The 26,043-nt window shown below is 43.4% G+C and overlaps 1 protein-coding gene across 8 annotated transcripts in view; it reads left to right on the top strand.

The window, feature by feature from the left end:
* The window catches only part of SYBU (syntabulin), a 51,795-nt gene that overhangs the window by 13,887 nt on the left and 11,865 nt on the right, over nucleotides 1-26,043 (top strand). For all 8 annotated transcript variants that reach the window (XM_056522612.1, XM_056522610.1, XM_056522618.1 and 5 more), the window contains exons 4-5: nucleotides 4,233-4,430; nucleotides 21,442-21,547. In XM_056522612.1, coding sequence (XP_056378587.1) covers nucleotides 4,233-4,430; nucleotides 21,442-21,547 — 304 coding nt within the window. The remainder of the gene's footprint in view (nucleotides 1-4,232; nucleotides 4,431-21,441; nucleotides 21,548-26,043) is intronic.

The raw sequence follows: 26,043 nt of genomic DNA, 5'->3' as shown, positions 1-26,043 counted from the left end.
ACTGGAATCTTGCAGGACAGAATTGCAGCTGCCAACTAGTAACCACATAGGACAATTCCTGGTACTGAGAAGCTGTGGTAATCGTGCCCACTCTGATATAAACGAATCGTCACCTGAACCGGACCAAGCTGACATACTAGCTGTAGTACATATTAACCAACTTACCTTTGTAACACGACAAGAGGGGAAAACTGTTAGATGCTTGGTATCTAGTATAAACCTAGTGCTTTCCCAAGTCCCTGCTAAAATGAGGTAAAATAACTTGTTAGCCAAATGATAAAACCTTACAACACAAGCCTATGAAGATGACCTTGCAACACAAGTTCAACTGTAGTCTAAACAAGACTTTTGTAACTACCTTACCTGCAGACGTGATCGGACTAACAGTCAGTCACCCCCTCAGCTGTGGGATGTATCTACCCACAGCTTCTGAGACCGTGACAGTAACCCCTGACTAAAGCAGCGCCACCCCATGAAGGATACAAGCATCTACACAACAAGACATTTCAGTAACCTATGTGGTGAATCCCCCTGCAGACGTGGCAGGTACTAAGAATATAACATCCCTATTACTGAACCGTTATAGCTCTAAACTTTTTATGTCTGGAACAATAGCCTGTGTGATGCATTCCCCAGCAAACATGGCAGGTATAACGGGTATCCCACCAACTATGTATCGTAAAGTTATTGCTCTGAAGACGTGACAATGACTTATGAGGTGACTCCCTCTGCATATGTGGCAGGCATAACTGATAAACAACCACCTAAATGTTATGCTGTTGCTCTGAAAGACTAGTCAGTACCAATAACCAATAAGTATGTGGTTCCTCCCCCCCCCCCCCCGCAGACATGGTAGGCATAATGAGTAAACAACCACCTATGTGTCCGTAACAATAACCCATGTGGTGCATCCTCCTGCCTATGTAGCAGGCTTGACTGGTAAACCACCACCTATATGTCAGGACGTTTTTGTTGTGAAAAAAGTGTCAGAGGCAAGGAACTACGTGGTACCTCCCCCTGTGGACATGGCAGACACAACAGGTAACAACCACCTATATGTCGTGAGGTCATTGCTCTGTCAATCACAAGAACATGTGCAGTGCATCCCCTGCAGATGAGGCAGACAAAGCGAGTATACAACCCTTGATGGTGTGAGTTCTGATGCTAAAAGCATGACAAGAACACTATGGAAACATATGCCTGGCAGACGCTATGAACAACTGCCCCGTATTACAGCTGTAATGAACCTATGGTAAACTACAACATACCGCCAGAAAATACTAACATGAATGATTGCTATGAACAATGGCCCAAATACATGCTATGAACGTATGCACAGAACACCTCCTACAAGCATGAGCACGGACCAACTACAACAGTGTGTACAGACATAAGTTGTAATGTAAGCCCATCATACCAACCTTATGGTCAGCCTAAATGCCCAGATACTACTAAACGGTGACCAATGAATAAATGTTATCACGTATGTAGAGACTACATATTGAAACTGTTTGCCCAAAAGCTTATGTACCGCCAAAGTGCTTGCTATAAGCGCATGCAGACGAAGTGCTGTAACCGTACACATGTAACAAATGCCAACCGTATGCACTAAACGATAAATTGGACACATACAGACGAACACTAAATTGTATGTACCGAAAATGCTATAACCATGACCTTAATGACTACCATAACATTTAACATGCTAACTGTATACACCAAAAAAAAAAAAAACTACCATAGTATGCACTGACCAAGGCTACGATTGTATTCGCCAAAATATGTGCAAAGATATTCCCTTTACGAATGTACAAAAATGGGTTAACCTGATGTAACTTACTACACATTATAAACAGGAGCCGCAAATAAGCACTTTGAATGTATGCTAGGTATGGGTGACACTATGAACCTAACCTACTGTGAAATTATGCATGTATGCACAAAGAACAAGCTATGAACAAATGCACGCATAAACTATGACCATATGTCTAACATCAATGCTAAGGCTTAGTGCATATACAGTATGTGTTATGAGCCTATATGCAGTATGAATCAGAAGCATGCAATATAAATGCTGTTGTGGTGGACCACCGATGTATGGCAGGACCACGGGTGTAGCAGTGTAGGTGGTGGGGTCAGATGGTATTAACCCCTTGGACAAGACGTTGTTAACCCCTAGTGTTCGTGACTCCAGAGTGGTTTTCGGGTACAGGAACCACGCGGACAATATCTCTGCTATTCAAATGGCTAGTTAGGGGAAAGGAGAGTCCACAACCAGTTATGGTTTAACGGAGGCTTTACTAAGTTCAGACAGATGGTATTATCTTCACAGCTAGGCCAGATTCCCAGAGAGGTGGCCAGGAACACAAAAGCTCCTAGCAGCTTGCTGGAACCAATTGTACTTGTAATAGACTTGAGACAATTATCTTGAGGCTTGACTATGTGCAGCACATGACTATTTGTAGTGACAGCAGACAGACTTTTGACTTACTGGAATGACTGTAGCTCTTTGGTCTTCCAGATGCTGGTCACTAGCACTGAGATCTCTGGTGTTTGCTGTGCTCAGTAGCAGATGGAATCTGATAGAAGTTGTAATGGCCACCCCTTTTTATATAGTGGGGGGCTGGACTAGGGACCATTGGTCAAGCTGCGGGTCATAGGTTAAGCTGGGGCTCTCTGGGAGAACATGTGACAACAAATCATGTGACTGCATAACATAACATGTGACAGACTTACAGGTCCTTGAGACAACCTCACAGGTTCTCTGCTCTATCTTATACATTAGGGTCCTGTCTATACATTAAAGCAGTATACACAACAATCTGGAAACGGGGAGATCCTGCAGGTCACGGAGGGTCTGAATTTGACAGGGCCCAAGGGTAGTGCAGGACAATGTCCTGTACTGGGAAATTACACTGTGGGCATATGTATAGCATAAAACTATGTACAGTAAATTTCCAAGTACAGGAAAACTATGATACACAAAAAACAAGTGTACATACCGTAAAATGCTACGAACACAGGTTCAGTATAAATGACACAAGCGTATGTACGATATAATGGAACAAGCGTATGTACAGTATCTTTAATGTACAGTATGCAGCTATAAACTTATGTACAGTATGAAAGCTACAAGCGTATGTACAGTATAAAGCTATGAGCGTATGTACAGAATGAATGAATGGTACAAGCGTGTACGTGTGGGATATATGCCATGAAGGCATGCACAGTGCAGTAAAATACAAAATTTAACGAAGAGGACCAATGGCCACTGTATCTAGCGTGAAATACGTTTTCCAGAGAATATTTCTGAATGAAGGCTACTAGTTCTATTAAATTATAATCTAAGGCCTGAATATTGTATATTTCTTTTGTTCACTGCCATGCTCTGATTCATGAACCACATTGAACACGTGATTACTAATATATAATGCGTAGCTAGAAACAAGGGGACCATGTGAGGGATCTCCATAGTGGTTATGTCCTTGCGCCCCACCAGACTCACCGCCACAGGCCCCAAGCCTGCCGCAGAACACAGGCGCCAATGAAACCCAAAGTGCACGGCAGGCAAATGTGTCCCCAGCCCGTAACACTGCAGCACCCGGCTGCATACCTTAATGCCGGAGACCGGCTCTTACCCCCTGGATGACCCAATCCCCACGTGGACCAGCACTACTTCCTGGTTCTTCAAATGCCTACCGCAGAACAACTTCCTGCTTCTGCAAAAAAGTTACGTACGGCCCACCTTAGGGTACAAGGGGTGTTATATACTCACGCACCCCTGCCCTGACTCCTGTAACCCCGCCTAGAGGTGTGGAATACTCACGCCCCTCGCATAAATACAGCCTTAACTGGCTTAATACATATTAAATTAGTAAATCTGCAACTTTTTGGAAGAATAATTATGGCCCTTATTAAAAGTTGTCTCATTGCTTTAAAGAGATCTGGAGAACCTGCTCCATTGAAGACCCAAGATATAGAGCAGTGTTTCCCAACCAGGGTGTCTCCAGCTGTGGCAAAACTACAACTCCCAGCATGCCCGGACAGCCTTTGGCTGTCCGGGCATGCTGGGAGTTTTGCAATAGCTGGAGGCACCCTGGTTGGGAAACGCTGAAATAGGGTCTCTCAAAACGCTAATATAAAAATAAACCAATTGCATTTACTGTCTGCGAGTAATGTGGTATGATGAGAATTATTATAATTTTTATATATTTTCATTTATTTTTGTCTAGATGATACCGGGTGCCCCAGTAGCCAGTCTGTGTCCCCAGTCAAGACTCCTTCTGATGCCGGTATGAGCCCCATGGGATTCTGCACGGGAAGTGAGGATGACTACAGTCGTAAGAGAGTCAGTGTCGGCACTTTTGCAAATGGCAACGTTCAGCCGGCCCGATACAAGAAAGACCTGAAGAGCGGCCTTCTGAAGACGGGTAAACCACTTCTATTATCATTGTCTGTGTCGATGTATTGCATGCGGTAGAGATAATGCAGTGTTGTGGCTGGAACAAACTTTGGTTTGCAACGTCACAGATTCATATCAATCCATAGAAAACATAAAAATAAATATTTTGTTCCATAAATTTAATGATTATGATCCAAAGCGGTGGACAGTAGGACTTTAGGTGGTCACTCCAAGTTCTTAAATCTTAAAAACCCCAGACCAGGCATAGGCAACCTTCGGCAATGTGTGTGTGTGTTCCACTACGGCAACCTGTTTGACCAATCCTGCTCCAGCTAACACTTACTCAGCTAGGGCTACTGCAGTTAAAGTGTTGATGTGTTGTTGTAAGCAGTCAGCAGCACAGACTACATGTCTTTTCTTTTAAACTATTCTTCCCCCCCCCCCCCCCGCAGCAATAAATCATGCTATGCTCTGAATGGCAGCAGTCAGTGATTAGATCTACAACAGGAAAAGAGCAGTGTTATGTGCTGAGTTGTGATTGAGAATCTTCACTGGGCTTCTCTGCTGCAAGGCCCTCACACAGGGAGGGGAGGGGGAGGTGTGCCTGTGAAGCCAGAAATCAGTCTGGCACCGGGTATGCTCAGCTGGGACTCGGGAGAGAGAAACGTATAACTGATAGAGGCTGGGTCTGTCATGATCACCCGCTCCCACTTGCAATTACCTCATTAACACCCGCAAGGTGTGTGGGGTGTTTTTTTTTTTTTTTTTCTACTGGGACCCACGGGATCCCATTCCCGATGCAGGGCTCTACCCCTTACCTGTTGCCAACTGTACAACTTTCTGTCTCTAACAGGCTTTACTGGGTTGCACAATGAACACCTTTTAGCCTGACAGTCTACAACAAATACAGATGTGACTAGGTCTGGACAAACCAAATTAATTTGAGCATGTTTATATTAAGGTAAAATCAGAGCTGCAGTTACCATAGCAACACTGAATTCTGATTATGAGAATAGGATTTGCATATAGAACAATCACCCCCATCATCACTGATCAGGAACATAGCACAGTACAAGGGTAATGTAGTTACAGTAATCTCAATAGTTTATAGATACAAGTGAGATGGTCACATTGCTCTGATATGTAGAAAGCTTTTTAACACTACTCAGGGAATTCTAAGGCAGTGTTTTCCAACCAGGGCACCTCCAACTATTGCAAAACTACAACTCCCAGCATGCCTGGACAGCCTTTGGCCAGGGAGGCACCCTGGGTGGGAAACACTGGTGTAAACAAAGGGTCCTTTTTTTTTGTTTTGTCTTTCTTTCTTTCTTTCTTTCTTTTTTTTTTTTTTTTCTTTCTTTTTCTTTCCAGATGTTTCCAAACTGCAACTCTGAGTGCCTGGACAACCAATGGTTGTGCTGGGAGTTGTAGTTTTGTAACACCTGAAGGTCCACAATTTGGAGGCCACTGGCCTAGATCAATGGTTTCAAACCTGTGGCTCTGACTATTGCTAAAGTACTTCTCCTGGCAGCCAAAGGATTCTGGGGACTAGAAAATACAGTATGAAGAATAAAGAAAGGCATATGGGGAGATTTATCAAAACCTGTGCAAAGGAAAAGTGGTGCAGTTGCCCAGAGCAACCAATCAGATCGCTTCTTTCATTTTTCACAGGGCTCTTCAAAAGTGAAAGAAGTAATCTGATTGGTTGCTATGGGCAACTTTTCCTTTGCACAGGTTTTGATAAATCTCCCCCATAGACTGCACTCGCCATCCAACACGTTGTTTATTCATTCATGTGTATGTGTTCGGCGAAGGAGGCAGGGGCACTCCGGGATACCCACATCCACCATCTAAAAAGCACAACAGCGCCACCTTTGTCTGTGTGGGCTGGGTCTGGTATTAGTTTAGCTATCGTTCTCGCTCTCGTTCTTTTTCTCCTCTCGCTCTTTCTTTTTCTCCTCTTTCTTTTTCATTTTTTTTTTTTTCTCTATTATTTTCTTTTTTTTTTTTAATTTTTTTTTTTTTTGTGCTGAGTTGCAGTACCAAATACAACTTTAGGTATTGGGACCTTCTAGAACCATTATGTTTGCATTTGTTTTTATGTGTCGCTGATGCAGATGTTGGCCGTGTGGGGAATCTGTCGGGTATTAGTTTTAGTTTGTCATGGCTGTGGAAATATTTTGTTTTAGAAACAGTCTCTTGTTTAAACAAGTCACAGGGAGATAGATGTACAGCTCTGTAACAACGTTCTGTATTCACCCTCGGCACATGTCTGACTGTCATTCCCTTCGGTCCGCACATTCCTGGTGTTTTCGGTGTCAGCTCTTTCTGTTTTCCTATAGATGATGCCAGATTTGTGCCGGTTACAGTCAAATTTGTGTCACTTGTTATCGCTCGGTGCCATTAGAGGATTTCCCCATTCCATAAAAATAGTAAAAGTATTCATCTTAAGGGTGTATTCCAGTTCACTGAAATACCCGTTCTTTTATAGTGAAGTTACATAATCGTCTGATATATTTTTATATAAATTTCTCCCAAACAGTGTGTGTGTGTAGATAGATAGATAGAGATATATATATATATGTGTGTGTATATAATATATATATATATATATATATATATATATATATATATATATATATATATATATATATATATATATATATATATATTATATCTATGTGTGTGTGTGTATATAATATATATATATATATGTATATATATATGTATATGTATATGTGTGTGTGTGTGTGTGTGTGTGTGTGTGTATATATATATATAATATATATTGTATATGTGCGCAAACTTACACCAAGAAAAAATTAAACAGTAGATACAACAATAGAAGGTAGAACATTCAAACACTGACCAACCAAAGTGTTACAAATGTTTACATCAAAATATTTTGTTTCCTCCAAAAAATAATGTAGCAGTTACACAAAGCCAATTTTTTGTTTACTTAAAATGTTTTACAGTTTTTTATTATATTTTTTTTTTTTTTTTTTTTGGGGGGGAGGGGTTTAATATGCTTTAGGAACGTCCTAAACAGATAATTATTATTATTTTTTTTTTTTTATGCATTTTTAAACCTACAAAAAGGACCTAGCTACGTAAGATTTGCGAACCTGGCAACATTCAAATGTCAGAATTAACACTTTTCAGCTGCTGCCTTACAGCCAGAAATTTTTGCCTGGAATTCTGGGGCAGGAGCCTGCACCCTTTTGTAGGGCAACAGTTGATAATTTTGGTACAACTACGCTCCATTTGACGCAAAAAAAAAAAAAACATAAAATCACACACTGTAACACCATTATTGATACATGCCCCCCAATGTATGTATGTGAGTATATTCCAGCATCACATCCAAATGGCTAAAGATGTTAACATGAAACTTGACATATAAGTAACATGTGACCAACAACAAACATAGGATAGGTAATTTAACCATTACTCACCCCCATTTACCAGGATCGGGGTTTTTGTTTAAAGCCCAATACAAGTCTATGGGAAATAAATGTTACTGCATAACTTCCAAATGGCTGGAGATATTTCGATAATACTTGGTCACATGTTACACTTAAGTCCACTTAAAAAATAGGATAGTTAATTTAACCCTAACCTACCCCCCATTTGTGAGGGTCAGGGTTTTTGTTTAACCTGTTGGGGATGAAGGGCGTTCCTGTACACCCTTCGCCCACTCCCCTTCTAAAACGTGGTGCCATGCCGTGACCCATGCCGTCATAGTGGGTCGGGCCTGGCCGATGGCTAATAGCGCTCAGCACTGATCACGGTGCCGCGAGCTATTAACCCTTTTTAGACATAACTTTCAAAGTTAAACGCAGTGTCTAAAATGAAAGTAAAGTAATGCCGGTTAGCCCAGGGGGCTGTCCGGGACCACTGCGGTGAAATCGCGGCATCCCAAATAGCAGTAGGGCACGAGGAGGGTCCCTTACCTGCCTCCTGGTGTCTGATCGCCGAATGACTGCTCAGTGCCTGAGATCCAGGCATGAGCAGTCAAGCGGCAGAATAATCGATCAATAGTTTCCTATTGGAAACCATTGATCAATGTAAAAGATCAGTGTGTGTGCAGTTTTATAGCCCCCTATGGGAGCTATAACATTGAAGAAAAAAAAGTTAATTTAACCCCTTCCCTAATAAAAGTTTGAATCACCCCCCTTTTCCCGTTTAAAAAAAAAAAAGGGTAAATAAAGATAAAAATAAACCTTTATGTGGTAGCGCTGCGTGCAGAAATGTCCAAATTATAAAAACAGATCATTAATTAAACTGCATGGTCATTGGCGTACGTGCAAAAAAATTCCAAAATGGGGCATTTTTGGTCTTTTTAAATCATGAAAAAATTAATAAAAAGCTATCAAGGTCCGATCAATACAAAATGGTACAGCTAAAAACTTCAGATCAAGGCACAAAAAATGAGCCCTCATACCGCTCCATACGTGGAAAAATTAAAGTTATAGGGGTCAGAAGATGTTAATGTTAAACGTATAAATTTTCCTGCATGTAGTTTGATTAATTTTATTTTTTCCCCCAGAAGTACGACAAAATAAAACCTAATAAGTAGGGTATCATTTTAATTTTATGGACCTACAGAATAAAGAGAAGGGGTAATTTTTACCGAAACGTGTACTGCGTAGAAACGGAAGCCCCCCAAAAGTAAAAAAATGTCTTATTTTTTTTATTTATTTTCTTCAATTTTGTTGCACAATGATTTTTTTATAATTTTTTCGTTCCGCCATAGATTTTTGAGTAAAATGACTAATGTCTTTACAAAGTAGAATTGGTTGCGCAAAAAATAAGCCATCATATGGATTTTTAGGTGCAAAATTGAAAGTTATGATTTTTAAAAAGTAAGGAGGAAAAAGGAGTGGAGAAACCCTCCGTCCCCGAGGGTTTAAAGTCCCATGCAAATCTACAGGATATACGTTACCACATAACTTCCATACGGCTGGAAATATTTCAATACCTGGCACACCCATATTTTTATTTGACATAAGTAATGTAAGTCCCACCTGGGGTTGGGATATTAAGTCAAAAGCTTCCTACTTTTGTTGATTTTCCTAACAAGGATTAGGAAGGCAAAACCGGGCAACGCCGGGTACTCGGCTTGTATATACAGCGGTCCCTCAACATACGATGGTAATCCGTTCCAAACGGACCATCGTTTGTTGAAACCATCGCATGTTGAGGGATCCGTGCAATGTAAAGTATAGGACAGTGGTCTTCAACCTGCGGACCTCCAGATGTTGCAAAACTACAACACCCAGCATGCCCGGACAGCCAACGGCATGCTGGGTGTTGTAGCTTTGCAACATCTGGAGGTCTGCAGGTTGAAGACCACTGGTATTGGAGGTTATACTCACGTGTCCCCGCCGCTCCGGACCGTCACCGCTGCCCGGGATGTCGCCGTCCATCGCTGTCACCGCATCCCCGGGGTGTCCCCAACGCTCCGGTAAGGCCTCTGCTTCCCCGGCATCCACGCTCTCCGACACCTCAATCACGTCGCTACGCACGCCGCTACTAATGGATGACAGGACGGTGTGCGCAGCGACGTGATGACGTCGATGGAGAGCGCCGCCGATGCAGGGGATCTCGAAGAGGACGCGCTGGAGCCCCGAGGACAGGTAAGAGACATCACCGGAGCACACGGGGCACTGTAAACGGCTATCCGGCGGCAGATGAAGCAGTCAGTGCTGCCTGATAACGTTTATGGGATGGCGCCGACATAAAAAAGCATCGTATGTTGATGCTGCCTTCAACATGCGATGGCCTCTGAGAGGCCATCGCATGTTGAAATTATCGTATGTCGTGGCCATCGTAGGTCGAGGGGTCACTGTATTCACAAATTTTCTCAAAAGCTGTCATGCCATAGACCAGTACTTCCCAACCAGGGTGCCTCCCAAATGTTACAAAACTACAACTACCAGCATGCCCGGACAGCCAAGGCTGCACTGTTCACACGGTAAAATTTCTGCGGCAGATGTCTCAATTGCGCAAATCTCGATTATGGCATCTGCAGAGAGAATAGACTTTCTGCGTATTCTGCTCGGAAGTACATTGCCATCTAGGAAACTGCAAAGGCTCCACTTTTCGAGTGGTCCTAGCGCCCGTCAGATTATTCAAATGTGCACCCGTGTTTTCCGGTCAGATATTCCATACATTTTCAGCAATGTGAACCAGGGCTATGTTCACACGGCAGAATGTCCACACTGAAAAGACATTCTGCAGACTGCTGGACTGCTCAGAAATGCGCTCTCTCATGGACTGCAATGCATTTCTGTGCAGACTCAGCAGAATCATTGAACCTGTTCAATGTCTTTCCATACCCCGGAATCAGGATTTCCGCACCAGAAACATCTGGCGTGGAAATTCTGTTGTCGGCGCAGTGCAGCGGGATCCCATTGAAAACAATGGGACTCTGCTGCTGCCTTATTTCTGTGCAGAAGTTCTGCAGTGTGAACATACCCTTGGAGTCAAAAGTTTAGGCCGTATGCACACGTCCATGCAAAAATCTGTGATCATGTGATGGACACACCGATACAGCTCTGAAAACTGTCCTGGAACAAGCAATGTACCTGTGTGTCTGTCCCATGACACAGATTTATATCCACTGAAACTTAACACTGAATGGTTTTCTGATCTGATTTAAAGGGGTACTCCACTGCTAGACATCTAATGCCCTATCCAAAGGCTAGGGGATAAGATGTCTGACTGCAGGGGTCCCTCCACTGGGACCCCCACAATCTCCGTTCTGAACAAACGTAGTGTCCATCGGCAGTGGTCGTGAGGTCCCAGCTCGCCCCCTCCATTCCGGTCAATGGGACACTCCCTCACGCCCGCTCCCATAGACATTAATAGAGGAGGCGTGGCATGACGTGACGACCACTGTTGCCGGCGCTTGTTCAGAACACCGGGTGCTGCGCGGAGATTGTGGGGGTCCCAGCCAGCGTGATCAGACATCTTATCCCTGATCCTTTTAGATGGGGGATAAGATGCCTAGCAGTGGAGTACCCCTTTAAATGCTGAATTGAATGACAGCAAGCAGAGATCTTGAAAACCTGTGGAGGATTTGATTATAATATTTTATATTGGAACAGTGTAACTTTTCACAGTACAATAAATCTGATGTGCTGGAACCAAAATATCCCTTTTGAATTTGTGGAATCTGACGATTCTGTTAAAATTTAAAAAGAAAAGTAAATATTGTGTTTATTCCCAAAGAAAGGGACGAGGAAAGGGTGAGGTTCACTATCCACCTAGCAGGCACTCGCATGCAAGTAAGGAACAAAAGTAAAGGAAGGGTGGATTAGATCTACCAAAATAGACATTCCTGTTTCAGGAAGGAGATTCATTTTCTTGATTTTTATATGTTGTAATAAAAGTGTTTAGAAAGTCCCCGAGCAACAAACCACAACTGTAGTCACTGGATACTCATTGGACATTAAGGGAGATTCATCAAAGCTTGTGCAGAGGGGAAAGTCGACCAGTTGCCCATAGCAACCAATCAGATCGCTTCTTTCATTTTTGAAAAGGCCTCTGAAAAACGAAAGGAGCCATCTGGTTGCTATGGGCAACTGATCAACTTTTCCTCAGCACAAGTCTTGATAAATCTCCCCCCTTGAGTGTAAATATAGTGTAAGAAGTTATGGTGTAAGCTGAAGCAATTACACAATTTTAAGTACCGTATATACTCGAGTATAAGCAGAGTTTTTCAGCACGATTTTTTTGTGCTGAAAACGCCCCCCCTTGGCTTCTACTCGAGTGAACTCTCCGCCTGTCAATCACTTCTCAGTGGTCTTCAACCTGCTGACCTCCAGATGTTGCAAAACTACGACTCCCAGCATGCCCGGACAGCCATCGGCTGTCCGGGCATGCTGGGATTTGTAGTTTTGAAACACCTGGAGGTCCGCAGGTTGAAGACGACACTGGCCTTCGTGGTCATCCAGACCCCGCCCCCTTTAGTTTTCTACTCCCCTCGGTGGGAAGGAAGGGTGAGCTGGTCCTGGCCATCTGTGCTGCAGGGACCGTCCGGTGGGGAGGGTTAGTCTTTCCGAGCTGTCCATTTTCACCGGGAGGCCCTCTTCTCCGCTCCGGGCCCGGCCCCGGACTAGTGAAGTTGCCTTGACGACAACGCTCAGGGATGTCCGTCCCTGCTCATGAATGTCCCAGTGCGTCGTCGTCAAGGCAACGTCACTAGGCCGGGGCCGGGCCCAGAGTGGAGAAGAGGGCCTCCAAGTGCCCGGAATGACTAACCCTCCCCACCGGACGGTCCCTGCAGCATAGATGGCCCTGACCAGCTCTCCCTTCCTTCCCACCGAGGGGAGGTGATTAGAAAACTAAAGGGGGGGGGGGGGTTAGATGATCACTAAGGCCGCAGTGGTCTTCAACCTGCGGACCTCCAGGTGTTTCAGAACTACAACTCCCAGCATGCCCGGAGAGCCGCAGGTTGAAGACCACTGATGAAGGGATTGACAGACGGTGATGATGAAGGGGGAGTGAATGATGACAGTGGGTAATGACGGGGGGGGGGGGGATGATGCATTTCCCACCCTAGGCTTATAGTCGAGTCAATAACTTTTCCTGGGTTTTTGGGGTGAAATTTGGGGCCTTGGCTTATATTCGGGTCGGCTTATTCTCGGGTATATATGGTATATCATACATAGGTATGCTTTAACCCTGCATGCAATGTCATATCTCAGAAGAAAAAAAATAATAATGCTTATGTGTTACTCACTAGATCATGAAGATGCTTTACATGTGTTTTTTTTATGTGTTTAGCTTCTGTATTTGGCTCACAAATCCCTCTGTTCTGCTGCTCACTTATTCTGACATCAACTACTCAGGAAGGGGTATGTTCGAGGCAAGCACTGAGCCTGTCTTCACTCACCATACATTCACTTCCACCCTGAGTCTGTTGTGCTTTGCTGGGTCTCTTCATCCAATTCCTGCAGGCTGTTCTGTAACCCCACCCCCTCTCTATTTTCATGCTTCAGTCTGATAGGACAGGAAAGGGCACAGAGTAGTGCTAGTCCTTACTGTACTTTGTCTCAGCATGTGCTTCAGCTTGTACAAACATGATGCTGCAGGTGGACAGGATTATGTTCTGGATGGTAAGGGGACACCTAGTGGTCTGTTTTTAGAAGCCATAAAAAAGTTCTTATTTTTATAAATAACATGAAGTCTATTAGAAATCTTAATATTTTGCCAAGATGTACTGTAATGTCCCAGTACAGGACATGGTCCTGCACCACACTTAGGCCCTGTCAGGTTGAGACACTCAGTGACCTGGGGTCTCCCCTGCAGGGTCTCCCCTACTGTTTCTATAATGTTCTTTATCCTACCTTATGTGTAGTCAGTGTCCTAATGTATAGATAGTCTAAAGGACCTGTGAGATTGTCTTATGTTATGTTGTCACATGATGTTACCCACAGAGAGCACTAGCTTGACCAATGGGCCTTAGTCCAGCCCCCCATTATATAAAGGGGCAGCCATTACAATTCACTCTAATATCTTATCTCTTACCACCTGCTACTGAGCACAGCAACCACCAGAGATCTCAGTGCTAGTGACCAGCATCTGGAAGACCCCAAAGCTACAGTCATTCCAGGAAGTCAAGTCTATGTCTTCTGTCACTACAACTAGTCAAATCTCTAAAGTGTAATTGGTCCCAGCAGGCTGCGAGGTCCTTCTGGGTTCCTGGCCACCTCTCTGGGAATCTGGCCTAGCTGGAAAGTTAAAACAATCTGTCTGAACTCAGTAAAGCCTCCATTAAACCATAACTGGTTGTGGACTCTCCTTTCTTTAACCCCTTAACGACGCAGGACGTATATATCCCGCATCATATCGCGTGGGTCCCGGCGCTAATCGACGGCCGGGACCCGCGGCTAATACCACACATCGCCGATCGCGGCAATGAGCGGTATTAACCCTTTAGAAGCGGCGGTCAAAGCTGACCGCCGCTTCTAAAGTGAAACTGAAAGTATCCCGGCTGCTCAGTCGGGCTGTTCGGGACCGCCGCGGTGAACAGCTGATCGGACACCGGGAGGGCTCTTACCTGCCTCCTCGGTGTCCGATCGACGAATGACTGCTCCGTGCCTGAGATCCAGGCAGGAGCAGTCAAGCGCCGATAATGCTGATCACAGGCGTGTTAATACACGCTTGTGATCAGGATGAGAGATCAGTGTGTGCAGTGTTATAGGTCCCTATGGGACCTATAACACTGCAAATAAAAAGTAAAAAAAAAGTGTTAATAAAGGTCATTTAACCTCTTCCCTAATAAGTTTGAATCACCCCCCTTTTCCCATAAAAAAATAAAACAGTGTAAAAAAAATAAACATATGTGGTATCGCCGCGTGCGTAAATGTCCGAACTATAAAAATATATCATTAATTAAGCCGTACGGTCAATGGCGTACGCGCAAAAAAATTCCAAAGTCCAAAAAAGCGTATTTTGGTAACTTTTTATAACATTAAAAAATGAATAAAAAGTGATCAAAAAGTCAGATCAAAACAAAAATCATACCAATAAATACTTCAGATCACGGCGCAAAAAATGAGCCCTCATACCGCCCCGTACGTGGAAAATAAAAAAGTTATAGGGGTCAGAAGATGACATTTTTAAACGTATAAATTTTCCTGCATGTAGTTATGATTTTTTCCAGAAGTGCGACAAAATCAAACCTATATAAGTAGGGTATCATTTTAACCGTATGGACCTACAGAATAATAAGGTGTAATTTTTACCGAAATATGCACTGCGTAGAAGTGAACGGAAGCCCCCAAAAGTTACAAAATGGCGTTTTTTTTTTCGATTTTGTCGCACAATGATTTTTTTTTTTTCCGTTTCGCCGTGCATTTTTTGGGTAAAATTACTAATGTCACTGCAAAGTAGAATTGGCGACGCAAAAATAAGCCATAATATGGATTTTTAGGTGGAAAATTGAAAGGGTTATGATTTTTAAAAGGTAAGGAGGAAAAAACGAAAGTGCAAAAATGGAAAAACCCTTAGTCCTTAAGGGGTTAACTAACTAGCTATTGGAAGAGTGGAGATACCGTTTGTGTGGTTCCGGTACCAAAAACCACTCTGGTGTCACGAACAGTAGGAGTTGTTAATATCTTGCCCCAGGGGTTAATACCATCTGGCCCCACCACCTACACCCCGTGGTCCTGCCATACACAGTGGGTCACCACGGTACAAAATATAAAAAGTTATTCATTCTGGCAGAGTCCATTTTAAAGCATAATTTTACTTTATACATACTCTAAGTAGAGAGGCACTTACCATTCCTTGCACACAGTCCTTATTTTATTTTTTATTTTTTTTTGTGGTAGAAGAAATAGAAGTGGGAGCGGCTATAGGCTACAGCGCGTATTATGGTGCTTGGTCCCTAATTTTACTTGTCCCCTTTTTTTGTGTCTTTCTCTGCAAAAAAAGATTATTTTGTCTATTGCCTATTCCAGATGTTGGTTGTATAAGGCTGCTGTAATCTGATTAGAAGGGACCCCCATTCTGTTCCGAACGCTGGGTGGTCGTGACATCACGGCCTTGCCTCCCGTGATGTCACACCATGCCCCCTCAATGCAAGTCTATGGGAGGGGCATAGCATCCACCACGCCCCTACCATAGACTTGCATTGAGGGGGCGTGGCATGACGTCACGAGAGGCATGGCCATGACATCACTACCCCCGCAGCCCAGAACCCATCATTCAGAACAAAATGTTCTGAACACTAGGGAAGCTGAGTAGCCCTTTAAGGTGTCCTATTGAGTGAAAAGATGTTTGGGGACATTCTAGTGTGCATCTATATAATAAGTTTGAGAGGGGTTAGAATAGAAGACTCCCACACCCCAGCATTTGTGTCTGTTCTTCATTGCCGTCATACTTTCGCTTTTTCCCTACAAAACGGCTCTAAATATTTGGAAGCACACAGACTATTAGGTTTAGATTCAAGGTTTAGGAGATCACAACCAAATATTTCATTGGAATACTTTAGATGTGTTATTCAGGATTGGAGAAGAATAGCTGTCTTATTCCCAAAACAGCATCACTGTTCTCAGGTTGTGTAGTATTGCAGCTTAGTTACATTTTGAAGTGAATGAAGCAGAGTTGTGATACCACACACAACCTAAGGACGGGTGAGGCGATGTTCTGGGAAGAGGACAGCCATGTGTGTGTTTTTTTTGTTCTCTATTCTTGGATGGCTCCTTTTTTTAACAACGATTACTCAATCTGGGGGAAAAAAAATAAGATCACCAGATAGTGTTTCATAGAATGGCTGCCTTAACATTTTGATAATTTTTTTTTTTTTTGTTGTTTGCTCATGGGGTCCAGAGGGTAACCCCCCCCCCCCCCCCCCCCCCCCCCAAAAAAAAAAAATCACCCCATTATCTCAGCGTGTCTTAATGGGCATCAGACATCTTGGTTTTGAAAGATACTGTGAAAATGGAACATATTAATGATTAAACCCTTTCCAGTGTACTTTAGGTGGATATTGTTACAGATTTGTTTTTACGACGTGTTTTGCAAATGTTTTCTTCTCATCAGTGTCTCATTGTCTTTTGCCATCGGTGAGGAGGCTGGAGGTGATATAAATTACCTTTCAGCTCAGCAGCTGTTGCTCGCTTCCTCGATGGCTGATAGGCTCGGCTCTGCCTTTTCTTCCTCTGTTGTCATGGCGTCCTCTCAATTTGCTTACATGACCTGCGAGCACAAGGATACATTAAAGTCTGTCTCCATGACTACACCAGCACAGAATGCTGCTCCTCCAGGAGACTAGACACACTGTGCATCTGGCATCCAGTGATAGCTGCCCAGGGCGTCCTTTGTTTTCAGTCCTTTTTATTGTTCAATTATTAATTTTTTTTTTATAGTACTTTTTATTTATTTATTTATTTTTATTCTGTTTCTCCATGTTTATGGATAATCTAAGACTCTCTTCACATCCTAGTCATTTTAATGGATCCTAAGAAACGAATGTAAAACGTTCACAAACCAAACGCTCTTCTGTATAATGTCGGTCCACATAGACTTAAATGTAAAGATTTGAATGGACATATTCATTCCGTTCAGAAAGTTAAACAGGTTTGTAAATTACTTCTATTTAATGCTTCCTGCTGCTGTATGCTCCAGAGGAAGTTGAGTAGTTGTTTTCTGTCTGAGCACAGTGCTCTCTGCTGCCACCTCTGTCCATGTCAGGAACTGTCCAGAGCAGGAGCAAATCCCCATAGCAAACATCTCCTGCTCTGGACAGTTCCTGACATGGACAGAGGCTTCAGCAGAGAGCACTGTGGTCAGACAGAAAAATTCAAAAAGAAAAGAATTTTCCTCTGGAGCATACAAAACTAAATATTTTTACCGGAGTACCCCTTTATTTAATTTTTTTCCCTTCCATTTAACCTACTTTTTGGCATGTCACAGAGACCTATAAAGTTTCTGATCGTTCCGGGTGTTCAGACACCCACCGATAGATAGAATGAGCTGGTATAAGCATGAGGCATAGCACTTCACTTGACTAAGGGGATAGCCTAGCTGCTATGAGCCTCTTTTAAACCTTAAACATATATTGAGGATGTGAACTGGCCTCAAATATCAGTTTTATCTGGGAGGGAAAAGAGGTTTGCCAAAACATTAGCATTAAAAATCTTACAAAAAATGCTCCAAACTGGCCAAATGGAAGAAAAAAATAAATAATAAAAATAAAATGATGATAATAATAATAATAATAATAATAATAATAATAATAATAATGAATAATAATTTGGTTTGATCCAAACTTATTTGCCGCAAATCTAGATTAAAATCTGCTATTTCTGGCCTACAGAGAGCCTCAATAGGGGTGAAGAACACTTTGCTGTGTTCAAACACTCATATGGAGTGTGCTGGGGTAGTGAAATAATACTGTTATTCAGTATGACATGTCAGATTACAGGCATCGCTTTTAGAATCACAGTGGCACAATGACAGAGCATGGCGGTGGCATTGGTAAGAGTAGACCATATAGTAGCTGAATGACTGCGTAGAGGTGTTGGCAGCATGAGGAGACCCTATAAGGTCTGCATGACACAGCCTGGAGTTGGTGGCAGATGAGACAATAGGGCCTCACAATCTCTAAGAATAAAAGATGATGAATTTTGAAATTTCCATTGAAGATGTATGGTACCTAGTGCTACCATAAACATATAGCAACAGAAGAATACAGCAGCACACTTCTAGCACAAAGATATAGATAAAACATGAGTATATAGATAAAACAGGAAAAGCTATACAGCTATGGTGCAATAAAGGGAAATATAAAATTATGAAGTCATGAAAAAGTGAGGTACTTGGCTTGCAATTTGGCGGCCAAATAGCTTGGACCGTCCCACCACGGTAAGGTGACCTCATTGGGACGGACCCTACACTAAGAGGTATATTCATAGTGTAGGGTCCGTCCCAATGAGGTCACCTTACCGTGGTGGGACGGTCCAAGCTATTTGGCCGCCAAATTGCAAGCTAAGTACCTCACTTTTTCATAACTTCATAATTTTATATTTCCATTTATTGCACCATAGCTGTATAGCTTTTCATGTTTTATCTATATACTCATGTTTTATCTATATCTCTGCGCTAGCAGTGTGCTGCTGTATTCTTCTGTTGCTGTATATTTAGCCCAGCAGCATGCACCTGTAAGCCAGGTCCATATAATAGTTTGAAATCAATAGTGCTGGCTAACTTATCGTGTGTGTGTGTGTGTGTGTGTGTGTGTGTGTGATGTCCTATGCTCAGCAGCATCACTAAACCATGTAGTTGCTAAATGACAGACAGGATCAGGCAGCTTCACGAGTACACAAGATGGGTTCACAACCCCTAACGTTAAAAGGTGAATGTTAAAATCTCCATTGAAGATGCATGTTAGCTAGTACTACATTCCAAAAATTTTAAGGCCCAAGCCCAACAGCATCCCTAAACCATGTAGTTGCTGAATGACAGACAGGGGCAGTAAGCAGCAGGAGTACACGAGGGTTTCATAACCCCTTACATTGAAAGATCAATGTTGAAATCTCTATTAAGCATGTATGTAAGCTAGTGCTCACATCCAAAAATTTAAGGATCAAGCCCAGCAGCATACGTAAGCCAAGTAGTTCCTGAAAGACAGACAGGAGCAGGCAGCAGCAGTACTCAAGAGGGTTTCATAACCGCTAAGATTAAAAGATCAATGTTGAAATCTCTATTGAAGAGATATGTTACCTCGTACTATCATGAAAGAATTTAAGGCCCAAGCCCAGCAGCATCACTAAGCAGAGTAGTTCCTGAAACACACAGCCTTGAGCAGGCATCAGCATGAGTTTACAAGAGGGCTTCTCACAACCCCAACATTAAAATGTTAATGTTGAAATCTGTATAGAAGATGTATGTTAGCTAGTGCTAACATCAAAAAATTTTAGGCACAGGCCCAGCAGCATCACTAAACCATAGAGTTGCTGAAACACACAGCCTGGATAAGGCAGCAGCAGAAGTACACAAGAGGGCTTAATAACCCCCTAACATTAAAAGGTGAATATTGAAATCTGTATAGGAGATGTATGTTAGCTAGTGCTAACATCAAAAGAAATTTAGGCACAGGCACAGCAGCATCAGTAAGCAAATTAGTTCCTGAAACACACAGCCTGGATCAGGCAGCAGGATGCATACAGAAGAGCGTTCCACAACCCCTAACATTAAAAGATCAATGTTGAAATCTCTATGGAGAATGTATGTTTGTTTGCTAGTGCTACTATAAAAAAAAAATTGTAGACAATATCCAACACAGTCCCAGCAGCATCAGAAAACAATATATTGGCTGAATGACACAGCCTGGAGGTGGGGAAAGCATAAGGAGCCATTATAGTGTCTGAATGGTACAGCCTGGAGGTGGCCGAAGCATGTAATCTCCAGCAATGGTGGAGTGGTGCTGGCAGTGAGCGGGTGGTTTGGATGCTGGTCGGCTAAGTTTCTGGCGGCTGGAAGAGTAGCGTGCCGCCCCCCGCGAGGGAGCTCTAGGCTGCTGCCTATTTTGCCTATAGGCAGAACCAGCCCTGACTTTTGGACTATGTTCGGCATATTCAAATGAGTAAGTCTGGTGGTGACATGCTGTGGAATAGGTTGGCGTCCCATGCTACTGGGTTGCCAACGTATGCTATAGCATTTAATGTCCGTGTAAAATGAGAAATTTACCTTTTTTAAAGGGTTTGTCCAGAATTGAGGGGGCGGGGGGCGAGAAATGCTGATTCTTTCTTGCACAAACAGCAACCCAGTGCGGCACAGTCCTATTCACTTCAATGGAGCTGAGCTGCAATACCACTCACAACCTATGGACAGGAGTGGTGCTGTTTTGAAAGAAAGGAGCAGCATTTTTCTCATCCTGGACAACCCATAGACATTTGACAGTCCCCCAGAAAGAAACATGTCTAGTAGCCCCTTTTTTTTTTTTTCTCTCTGTGGCCTAAATGATTGCGTGGCCAACAACTATCTGAGATCTATGGCCAGTTTGATGATTTTCGACCACAAAGAGATCCAATTGCATGATGGGCAGTTTAGTTCTTGAGGTTGCCATATGTTGGGTGCTCGCCAAGCGTCGGTAAGCTGTATCACCCAGCGCCCAGTTGGGACTCTCAAAGTCCAGTGGCAGATTGAGCATAGAGTATCCCTGAAGGTATGTTGTTTTGGTAAGTTCAGTCTCTCCTATTTATATCATGGTGGTCAAGCTCCACTGTCTTTTTGGAAGGGATATTGTGTAGCTATTGACCCAATGTACAGCACAGCATAGTACATAGTGTTCTAATACTAATAAATTAGTACAAGACTCTGCTCCGGTGCAGCAGGTGACAACTCGGGCAGAAGATAGAATTCCATCGCCTCACATAGTGGATTTCTTCCAGATAACTCCTGACCTCTAAAAAAAAATAAATAAATAAATAAAATACTTCAGCTTATCCTGTTCATGCTTCTATTGCAGGTGTTTGGCAGCATATTTAGGTTTTTTTTGTTCTGTTTTTGTCTGATTTTAGGAAGTGAAGCGGACTTCAGTTCATCTAGCAGCACCGGCAGCATATCTGCGCCAGAGGTTCATGTAAACGCTGTGTCAGGAGGCAAGAAGACATCATTCTCACGCAAGTAAGAATGTGCTGACAGGGTTGTTTCATAGTGCCAAATCCTGTGTTTTTTATCCATTGTTGGGAAAACCACAACTCCTAGCATGCCGAGACAGCCGAAGGACAGAATGCTCAAGTTAAAGCGACACAAGACATTAGCACAGTGTTTCCTAACCAATGTGCCTCCAGCTGTTGCAAAACTCCAACTCCCAGCATGCCTAGGCTGTCTGGGCATGCTGGAAGTTTAAGTTTTGCAACAGCTGGAGGCACATTGGTTAGGAAACACTGTGCTAATGTATTTGTCGTGTCCCGGTACAGAACATGGTTCTGTACAGTTCCTAAACTCCCTTCAGTTGGAGTCCCTCAAGTCCACAGGGCTCTCCTGCAGGATCCCACTAGGTCATTATTCTGATTTCTATTGTACATTAATTATGTACGTTTATTTTAGGTATTGTACAGTGAATTTAAGCTATGTGTAAAGGTTATTAGAATGTTTAAACTGTATAGGACCTTCCTAACGTCACTCATATATGTGATTGCCTGTGCCCCTGGAACTCTGGGTATCAGGTGACCAGCTACCAATGGGCTTTAGTCCAGACCCTTATATATATTTGCTCTTCTCTCTTGGTTCCTGGACAGTAAAGCAAGCACCAGTCCAGTCCAAAGCCTACAAGTCTGCAACCAAATCTAATCTGCAAGTCAAGTCTCTAAAAGTCCAAACCTGAGAGGTTCCCTGTGTCCCGGTCACCTCTGTGGAAGAAATGTTATACTGCCTTCTTCAGTAAAGTTTCAGTTGCATCAAAACCTGCTTTGGACTCTCATTTAATATACCGTATTTATCGGGGTATACCACGCACTGGCCTATAACACGCACCCTCATTTTACCAAGGATATTTGGGTAAAAAAAGTTTTTTACCCAAATATCCATGGTAAAATGAGGGTGCATGTGTGCACGTGTATACCCCGATACACCCCCAGAAAAGGCAGGGGGAGAGAGGCCGTCGCTGCCCGCTTCTCTCCCCCTGCCTTTCCTGGGGTCTAGAGCCCTGCTGCCGGCCCTTCTCTCCCCCTGACTATCGGTGCCGGCGCCCCATTGCTGGCGCCGCTGCCCGTTCTGTCCCCCTGACTATCGGTGCCGGCGCCCCATTGCCGGCGCCGACTGCCAGGGGGAGAGAAGGGGCAGCGGCACCCATTGCCGGCGCCGCTGCCCTGTTGCCTCCCCCCCCCCCCCCCCCCCCCATCCCCGGTGGCATAATTACCTGTTGCCGGGGTCGGGTCCGCGCTGCTGCAGGCCCTCGGCGTGCGTCCCTTGCGTTGTTGCTATGCGGTGCATGACATCAGTGCGCCGCGCAGTGCATAGCAACGACGCAGGGGACGCACGCCGGAGGCCTGCAGCAGCGCGGACCCGACCCCGGCAACAGGTAATTATGCCACCGGGGATGGGGGGAGGCAACGGGGCAGCGGCCCCGGCAATGGGTGCCGCTGCCCCTTCTCTCCCCCTGGCTGTCAGCGCCGGCAATGGGGCGGCGGCACCGATAGTCAGGGGGACAGAACGGGCAGCGGCGCCGATAGCCAGGGGGAGAGAAGGGCCGGCAGCAGGGCTCTAGACCCCAGGAAAGGCAGGGGGAGAGAAGCGGGCAGTGACGGCCTCTCTCCCCCTGCCTTTCCTGGGGGTGTATCGGCGTATAACACGCACATAGACTTTAGGCTAAAAATTTTTGCCTAAAAAGTGCGTGTTAGACGCCGATAAATACGGTATGCAGTTTCTGGGTTGGTTGTCGGCGGTGCCCTACACCATACAACCACATCCTACCATCTGTCCCTGGGCTATTACCACCTGCCCCTACTACTACCTGCACTACACCACCCGGGTACCACATCTTGTGTCGCTTTGCCTTGAGCATTCTGTCCTAAGAGTTCAGTTAGTGTTATAAAGAATTTGTTCAGCTCCTATAGTCCCTTTTGAAGCCCTAGGGTTAGACTGTACCAATAAATCATCCTAGTAATCCTAATGTTCTATGGTACTTCCTCCTTCATATATCTCGTGTAACTTAAAAATTTTACTCCCCTACACTCACCATGTGGTCTGCTTTATTTCCAAAACCACTAGATCCCTATCTGGGATCACAAATACCCTATTCAAACAGTCCCTGCTGCAAAACTGCCATGTTTCGCTCCTCAGAGCTTCATCAGAGGTCAGGGCTAATAAAGCTCTGAGGAGCAAAGCATGTCAGGGAAGCTAGTTGTGTCGAAGATTTTTATTTTTTATTTTTTGGCTTGTGTTGCCTTTGTGTGTATAGCTTGGTAGAACCAGAACCACAGCCACCAGCAAGAACACATCAAGTACAGGCCAGGGGTGCTGTGCAATAAATTGGTTACTGCCCGATTATATAATGCCTCTAATGGCTATTCCCTACAGTATATTTTTATAATACCCTATTCTAAGAGTCCACACTGTAATATATCGGTGATCCCAGGCTAGGGATCTGGTGGATTTGTTAGTTTATAACTTACCCTTATCGCCACTGGGGTATGTTGTAGGTTTTTGTGCTTTTATTTCCAGGAATAGTCTTACTTTGGCCCATTGGCTGTGTATGGTTGGTGCAGCTCGCCTATTTCCTCTATTATAGCATTTTTATTTCAAGTGGTACACTCATTTAAAAAAAATTGGTGTAAGTTTTCATAGGCATGTGTGTTGGTGCTCAGAACCAAACTGATTGCTGTAAATAGCAGAGACAAACACTCGGTTTCACTCTTTTCTCCTTGTCTCTCCACACAGCAGGAGATGGATTCTACATAATGTCTATGGAGTTCATCTCCTGTAGCGAGGAGAGAGACTGGTAGAGAAGTGTCAAAGGAAGTGCTGGTTCTAGTGGTCAATGAGGGTGTCTGCACCCAAATCATGACCGATCAAAATTTATAAAGTGTAAGAAAAAAAAAAAAAAAAATTCAAACATGGGATCCAGGAAAGCAGAAAAAAGGGAGGGAAATAAAAGTAGCATATACGTCAAACAAAGACCTTGCATATTCATAATAAAGACTAGTATGAAACATAAGATGTCGTAAAAGAAACACAACCATATAAGAAGTAATAAGAAAGACACTAACAAAATGTTAACTATTTATTTCAAATCAACAAAAAGAAACCCTATATATATCAAGAAGCAAGGAAACGGCTTGACTGAAGCATAGAAATTCCAGCTTCTTAAACGCTATAAAAGAAATAAAAAAAAATAAAATAATAAAATAAAATTGGGGGAATTTTATGAAACCAATAGAACCGTTCTCCCACTGTAGGTGGTAAGGGTATTATAAAAAAGGAAAAACAAATATAGTTGGTTTTAGTGAAAGCATAAATCAGATTAGTGATACTTGAGAAGATAGATAATGATGGGGTGTCCAGGGTGTCCATAGCATATATATATGCGTAAAAAAAAAAATTCATCTGAATTTATTAAACCTAAGCAAACCACACCCTACCATATCTGTTCCTGCACCTCTATGGATATGAACTACAGTACAGTGATTGTATTGCAGGCAGGCTCCTCTGATTGTATTTGTAATAGGTTTTTGCTCTTATCTTTTTTGATATGTTTAGTGTTTTATATCCAGGTTCATGACCGATAAGCCTTATATATTGTTGTAAAGGTAATGCGTACTTTACCTCAGACAAAACTAGCCATAAACTGAGCTCTAGTCCATAATTTTTTTTTTTTATTATTATTTTATTTATTTTTTTATTTTTTTATACCGTATATGGTAATAAAATATAATGTGGAGACGCATAGTTCTGCGCAGAAGCTGTAGACTCAAAACTAAATTTTAATTAAGATTATATGCAATTCCTTTTTCATGAATTTGAAAGATAATTTGGTTGTGGTGATTTACTTACACTTAAAAATCTTCTGAATGGACTCGGGGACAACCTGTTGCAAGTGATGTCCCCAGCCATGCTCAGTCCATTGCGCTTTTCATAGACTGTTGTACGAAGCATGGGCTTGTATTGAAAAGACCATAAAATACCTTTTTGGAGGTAACCTAGAATATGAAGGTCACAGGGACATTCATTTTCATAGATCCTATATTTGTATAGTTATACAGTAGCTTTAAAGGGAACTGGTCATTAGAACAGGTCAATTTTCCCTCTACTTAATTCCCCCAGAAACAGCCAAGTTGGGGGCCACAATACAGTGTGAAACTTCAGCTAATCGTCCCATATGGTGCCCCTCTACTGTAGGAGTACTCTTGGCCACTTACAGGGCTCATCTGTCTTCTACAAAAGTAAAATTTACTTTTTTATGTTAAAGGGGTACTCCACCCCTAGACATCTTATCCCCTATCCAAAGGATAGGGGATAAGATGTCTGATCGCGGGGGTCCCGCCACTGGGGACCCCCGCAATATAGCAGGTAGCACCCAACTGTTTCCCGGAAGCGCTGGAGGGTCTGGGTCCCGACCACCGGAACGGAAGTCCGTGACGTCACAACTCCGTCCCCTCAATGCAAGTCTATGGGAGGGG

The sequence above is a fragment of the Hyla sarda genome, chromosome 5 (assembly GCF_029499605.1).
Source record: "Hyla sarda isolate aHylSar1 chromosome 5, aHylSar1.hap1, whole genome shotgun sequence".
NCBI classification, from domain to species: domain Eukaryota; kingdom Metazoa; phylum Chordata; class Amphibia; order Anura; family Hylidae; genus Hyla; species Hyla sarda.
The sequence above is the reverse complement of the archived record's forward strand: the minus strand, read 5'-3'. Positions and strand labels throughout refer to the sequence as shown.